This window comes from Meriones unguiculatus, chromosome 15 (assembly GCF_030254825.1).
Source record: "Meriones unguiculatus strain TT.TT164.6M chromosome 15, Bangor_MerUng_6.1, whole genome shotgun sequence".
In the NCBI taxonomy this organism is placed as follows: domain Eukaryota; kingdom Metazoa; phylum Chordata; class Mammalia; order Rodentia; family Muridae; genus Meriones; species Meriones unguiculatus.
Window position 1 is genome coordinate 58,156,796 of NC_083362.1, and position 7,009 is coordinate 58,163,804.

Consider the following 7,009-nt stretch of genomic DNA (forward strand, 5'->3'; position numbering starts at 1 on the left):
TGCCCCGTGAGTCTGATAAGTTTCTCTAGGAGTCACAAGCCCTATATAACACCAGCTGGGCCTTCAACCATAAATGGAGCTGCAGGTATGGCAGTTTTAACTCTGAATCTCAGAAGTCAAACTGACCTACATGCACCCCTATCTGCCTGGAAGCCTTAACCACTGCTCAGTACTGGTAATTAACACTAGAAACCAGTGGAGGATTCTCTTGTGCTCTTGCTGAATTTAAGTAGGTCATCTTGGTATCATCACTTTGAAGCTGGGACCTACTTGACCTAATTTTTTTTTTCATTCATTATTTTAACACTAAGAAACATTATATCTGGCACTGTGGCTAAAAATGTGACCCTATCTTTATGAAAAATATACCATAACTGAAGGGGGCAGATATCAAGCAAATAAGTAAAATGACATATAAATATATTCTATAAATAAATAAATTCTAGGCTGGAGGATATGGTGAGAGCCCGGATGCTAACAATCTGCGCCCCCATTTACATACATGTTAAATTTTTATTAAAAGCTTTAAACAGTGCTAATATAGTTATGAAGTCTGTACACTGGAGACAGCTTTAAAAGCCAGTTCATTTTTGCTCATCATCTGGTAGCTAGGGATCCAGAATTTCAGGAAGGCCACATGAAGAACTTTCCTTAGGAAGTTAACTGTGCTAGCTTTATTTTTATTTTTTTATTTTATTTTATTTTTTTTTATTGTCAGTTAGACACAATTTAGAGTTGCTTGGGTCAAAGGAACTTCAACTGAAAATCTGCCTTCTCCAATTGGCTGCTGAGCTGATTGACAATTGGTGTGGAGAGCCCAGGCCTCTGTGGGCAGCACCACCTGTAGACAGTTGGGCCTGGGCTGGATAATAAGTAATCCAGCTGAGATCTGAGAGCAGGAAGTATTCCATAGTTTCTGGTTCAGTTCCCACTTCTAGCTTCCTGTCTTGAGTTCCTGCCCTGGTTTCCCTCAGTGATAGACCCTTTCCTAGAAGTATAAACCAAAGGAAATCCTTTCCTCCCTAAATTGCTTTTGATTATGGTGCTAATCACTGCAACAGGGAAGCAAACTAGAACATTAATTATGTCAACTAAATGGACACTGTTTTTAGGCTACTTATCCCTCAAGATCTAATTGGTTTTAACTCCTAGACCATCAACCCATGCCCTGTTTATCCTTAGCATACAGTCATTTGCTAATATCCACACCATCACCACTGTGACCAACGTTGCCTATTAATAAAAACCTGCCTACATCTATCTCAAAGTTACAACTGCAGAGACCAGTGGCTTTCCTCTGCTACCCAGACCTAAGCAACACTGTTTCCTTCACATCTCCTGGGCCCTTGTCATGGACTGTATGCCTTAAAATTGAGCACGTATGTCTTACAGGGAGAAAATGCATTGCTGCTACTATGCCTTGGTGGTTTCTTGATCTAATGAATAACCAGTGCCACAGCAAACCAAAGGGAGCAATCATCCTAGTTAAGGTTCACTGGCCTGTAAAAAACACTCTGAAGATTCAAAACTCGTAAAGAAAGGCAAAAGCTAAATGCTGGAGTCAGGCAATCTGTGCTTTATTTTAAGAACATTCATATATATCAGGTATATAACAGACAATCTTATTAGCATGAAGAAACGAGAAGCTGCCAGTGGTGGCATGAACCTATAATCCCAGCATTCGGATTTCTGTGAGCTCAAGGCCAGCCTGGTCTACAAAGCAAGAGTCCAGAAGAGCCAAGGCTACATAGAGAAACCCTGTTTAAAAATGAAAGGAAGAAAGGGAGGGAGGGAAAGAGGGAGGGAGGGAGAAAGAAATTGCATTGACCCAACAGAATTTGAAGCTGGGCTGAAGTGGCAGGTATCTAGCCATGTTCTTTTATTTGTATGTATACCTGTAAGCATGGTGGATACATGTATGGTACATGTATGTGAAGGCACATAGAGAGGTAAGAGGCTCATGTTAGAATATCGCCCTCAATCATTTCACCTAACTTTTTGAGACTTTTACTGAATGGATATAGCCAATTTAGCCAGACAGCTGATCAGCAAGCCCTGAGATCCACCTGTCTCCCCCAGCCTCCTGCATTGGGGTTATAGAAGTATACAGCCAGCTTTACTTTTACATCGAGGCTGGGGATCTGAATTAGTCTGTTTTTACAAGTGCTTGTACAGCAAACACTTTAACCACTGAGCAACCTCTCCAGCCACTGGAATCCATGTATAGTACTGTGGGTCAAGCACCCTCCAGGCTGAGGCAGGAGGGTCCCAAATTTAAAGCCAAGGTGGACTACATGCCAAGATCCTATACCTCAAACCCCAACCCCACCCCCCAAAAGACATATGAGACAGCCAGGTCCACACCAGTACCCACTGTATTTGGGTGGGGACAGCAGGAAGATCACTATGCATTTGAGCCCACCCTCAGCTCCACAGTGAGTAACAGGACAGTCTGACCTACAGTGACACCTGCGTGCACACACATAATGCGTACTATATATGTATATACATATATATAAAATAAATTTGTCTTTTAAATAAGGAATAACTTGGAAAAAAAGAAAACTAACAACTATCCTCAAAGTTATGATTACTTTTTAAGCTTCTTTGAAGTGATATAGAAAGCACAAAATACAATTGGCATAAAAAGCCCAACCCTCCCCACTTCAAAAATATGCCAAGTACCTAATTAATTTTAATTCGCAAAAACAGCATCGCAGGACACCTGAAGCTCCTATATGCATTTCCTGCTTCCTTTAAGAGCACATTAGTACCCTGCTTTATGCCAGCCTCTTAAATATTAAGGTCTTCCGGCTTCCTTTTCCCTAATCTTTAAATAGCTTCTACTCAGCTGTGAGGCTTGGCCCTAACACAAATGTCACATCTGGCCTCTTGAACACTTTCACCAGCCTCACCTTGAAGCCAGGGTTATGTTAAAGGTCAGGAAAAGATGCCCTGTAATGTGGCCAATCCACTGAAAGAACAAGCCACCTTTGCTACAAAACAGATCCAATGTGCTACACAAGACAGGTGACAGCTGGGAACACCAGGCAGGTGACAGCTGCAAGCTGAATGTGAGGGCAATCGGGGCAATCGCCAGCCTACAGGGGAGAACTCTGAAGCTCTGTAAAAGGACATATACAGTTTCAAATATCATGACACTGGGTGATGATGAGCTGAAGCAAGCAGCAGACCGGCCGGCACTGCTCTTTTTTAAGCAAGTAGGAGGGGAGAGGCAGAGAGAGAGAGAGAGAAAGCGTGGAAGACAGGAAAAGGGGAAAAGAAATCCCAATGGGTAGAAATCATTTCCTGTGGAATGCAAACTGTGTGTTCAAAAGGTCTTTGTTAAAACTGAGCCTGAAGCTGGACAATCTGTGATCCTAGTGCTCAAGAGGCTACAGCAGGAAATCACTTAACTAAAGGATAGCATGGGTACATCATAACATATTCCGGGCTAGCCTACGATACAAAGCAAATCGCTGTATCAAAAAAAAGAAAAAAAAAATATATATATATATACACACACAAAAACTAAGTTTGGAAAGGTGTTGTCTCTGGTCTAAATCAAGCCAACAGCCAGCTTTCCTACAGCCCTTGAACAAAGAAGATTCTTGTATTTTTGGTTTGGTTTGTTTTTTCAAACCAAGTCTTACTGTGTAGTCTTGGCTGGCCTGGAACTCAACGTAGACAAGACAAGGCTGGCTAGAAACTCAGAGAGCAATCTGACTGTAACTGCCTCCCGACAGATTAAAGGCATGAACCACCCACTCCAGGCCTATTTCAACTCTTTTAAAGAATAAGGAAAAGGAAGAAAATAGAGATGAGTTGCGGCTGCAAAACCTAAGTAACATCTGTTGATACCTCATAGGGAAACATTCCAAGTACTATATAAAATTATATGCTCTAGTAGTCAAAAATTTGGTTCATCTATCAGAGACTCATCAACAAAAAGAAAACAAAACCACAGAAATGCCACAATATCTCCTCAACTAGATGCAGTGTATTAAAGTCTGAGCCTAATTACTGCGGTCTGTCTTCAGGCCTTTGACTCTTATGATAAGCTCACTTAGTTTAGATGAGTTGGCAGTTGGTAAAGAGGGCAACTGGTTTGTTTAATTGTAGGACAATCTATAAATTTTTAATATACATTACCGGGGTAGTCTCTTCCAAATGATTCAACGAGCAGAGTAAATCGTGTTTTCATCACACCTTTTTGTTACCATTTCAGATAATCACCACAGGAAACAATTTATACGTACTTAGTGGTTTGGTTTTGGTTTTGTTTCTTCTCTCTTCCAAAGAATAGAACGTTTGGGACCCGAGGTAGTGTGACAAAAACGCTGGCATTTTTGTCTGCTTTGGTTACTAAGGAGTTCTCCATATTCAGAACACCGTCTGGTATGCCTTAAGTGTTCAATAAATGTTTACTCTCAGATTTTACCATCGACAAATTAACACATGAATGAGCAAACCATTATTACAGAGAGGATCGAGGTTGTAGCTGGAGCCTCAAATCATGGTCTGCCACATTCTAAGGAAATGCTCTTTCCACCTGCGTGTCTAACTTTGGTTCAAGTATTTGGAGCCGTGGTTCTCAACAGTCCCTAATGCTGCAACCCTTTAATATATCTCCTATTGTGGTGAACCCCCCAACCATAAAAAAAAAATTTTTTTTTTGCTACTTCATAATTGTAATTTTGCTACTGAGCAGTTTCTCAGGTCCTAAGAGCATCAGTAATGTGTTTTTCAATGGGTGCAACCCACAGGCTGAGAACGGCTGATTTCCAGGATGGGGCATCACTGGCTTCTGCTGTTGCCACTAGAAGTACAGTTTCAGATAATGTCTAGGCACACAAAGATGACCCATGGGCTTTAGGAAAACGTTCAGAACGTCTTCATGCTACCAGAACCGCCATTCTTCTGAAAAGTGTAATGCCATTCTGGCAGATGTTAAGGTTTTGTAAATAACAACGTTAAGTGCAAAATTAAAAAAATAAATAAATAAATAAAAGTTGCAGTTCAACACTGCAGTAACTGAGCGCCGGAAGCCGAAGGCTCGGTGTTCACCACTATCAAAGAGGAAAAAAAAGGGGGGGAAGGGCACCTCCTGGGCCGCACTTCGGACAGAATAAAATCCATGAGGGAGGGCGTTGACAGAGCCATAATTTGTCCATCACACTGCCGTCCTCCAACTAACCCACACAGGCCCCTAGGACCCCAACCTCCAAAGGACCAAAAGGTCATCCTCAAAGGGGCTGCGGCGACCCGCAACCACAGGACCACCACCAATGTGCCCCGCCCCCGAGGCCTTAGCCCCGCCCCGAGGCCTTAGCCCCGCCCCAGCTCCGAGCTTCACCATCAGGGCGGGGCCAGCGAGCCGAGGGCTCCTTCGAGCCACGCCCACGAGGCAGTTCTCCCGCGAAAATTCGAAAAGTGCCGTTTGACTCCACCTTGCTGCAAGTGGCCGGGAAGGCACTCAGGAGGCCCAGGAAGGGGGCACGGAACGGGCAGGCGACACGGGGCCTCTCGACCCCGGGACCTTACCAGCGGGAGCAGCGCAGCAGCCTCTCCAGGCGGGCGAGCGCCGCGCGGCTGTGGGCCCAGGGCCCGCCGGCAGCCGGCTCCATGGCGGCCACCGGAGGAGGCTTGTTCCCCGAGTGGACCCTCGGCGGCCGGCGCGGCATCCCCTGGGCGAGGCGGAGGTCAGGTCTGCCTGAGCGCCGCACGCTGCGGGTCGCCGCGGGGCCCCGCCGCCGGCGGAGTTCCAGAGCCGGGAGGACGCCGGGCGCTGGGCTGCGGAACCGCGGGAAAGTTCCGGGCGGCCGAGGGGCGTGGCTTGCTCGAGGCCACGCCTCCAGGAGTTGTGGGCGGGGCCGCAAAAAGGAAGGTCCTTGTGCTCCGGGATGAGGAGGCGTGTGTAGGGGTCACGAGGTCAAGTCCTGGCGGGCGGGACGTAGCGCGCTCGGACTTCCTGGGCGCGAAACCGAGGGGCGCGCCGTGATGCCCGCCCGCAAGGCTCGCTTTCTTCCCCGGAAGTCGGATTCCAGCTCCCACAGCCTCAGCAGTTTCTGCTGCAATATCTATACTCCAAGAGTGGCCTTTTCGGTCCTGTTGAACTTGGAAAAGCATGTCCCGTGACAGTAAAAACGGTACTTTTTATGGAAGAGGGTATTTTTTTTCTCCTTGCTGTAGGATATAAGAACCCTGTAAATATAAGGTTTCAGTCTAACTTGTAACTAGCTGTGAGTATCCGACCAGGGGCCTGTCTTAGAAGTTCTGGCTTGCTTTTAAAATAGGAAGAATTTCATAAAATGTTTTTGTTTGCTAGAGTGCCTGCCTTCCTCGGGGAATTTTTTTTTTTTTTTTTTTTGTCTGCTTGCTTGCTTACTTTTACTTTTGAGACAGGGTTTCTCGGTATAGCCTTGGCTGTCCTGGATCAGGCTGGCCCCGAACTCACACAGAGTTGTGCCTGCCTCTGCCTCACTGAAATTACAGGCCTGTGCCACCAAGAGCGGTGAGGATTTAGTTAATTAGTTAGTTTAGCAGCGTCTGGCGTTTGCCAAGCTTGCTTAACTAACTGTGAAGCGAAGGGTGACCTTCAATTTCTCAGTTTCTGATCCCTCTTCGCCACCTGAGTGATCCATGGGATTACTGTTGGGATCAGCAAGCAGGCATTTCTACAGGCAGCCCCTGGGGCCTGGCAACTGGGTGGGTATCAGGCATTTGGAAAGACACCCAGACCACCTGCTGACCACCTGGAACCACCTGCGCGTGCTCTGGATCATGCTATAAGAGAACTGGGGCCCCTCCCCTTGTCCTCCTTCTCGCTCCTTCTCTCTCTCTCTCTCTCTCTGTCGCTCTCTTTCTCTCTATCTCTATCTACCTCCCTCTCTGTAACCCCCCTCTACCTAATAAACCTCCCGCATGGAACCGATCTCGTGGTGTGATCTGTGGACCCGCGTGGAACCTCTACATCTTTTCTACAATTCCTAACAATTACAGATAGGCA

At 46.0% G+C, this 7,009-nt stretch overlaps 1 protein-coding gene across 5 annotated transcripts in view; it reads right to left on the reverse strand.

Annotated features, from left to right (window-relative positions):
* The window catches only part of Bard1 (BRCA1 associated RING domain 1), an 84,108-nt gene extending 78,318 nt beyond the window's left edge, over positions 1–5,790 (reverse strand). For all 5 annotated transcript variants that reach the window (XM_060368587.1, XM_060368590.1, XM_060368589.1 and 2 more), the window contains exon 1: positions 5,545–5,790. In XM_060368587.1, the coding sequence (XP_060224570.1) occupies positions 5,545–5,684 (140 nt within the window). In that variant the 5' untranslated portion in view covers positions 5,685–5,790. The remainder of the gene's footprint in view (positions 1–5,544) is intronic.
* Positions 5,791–7,009: the final 1,219 nt, after the last annotated feature.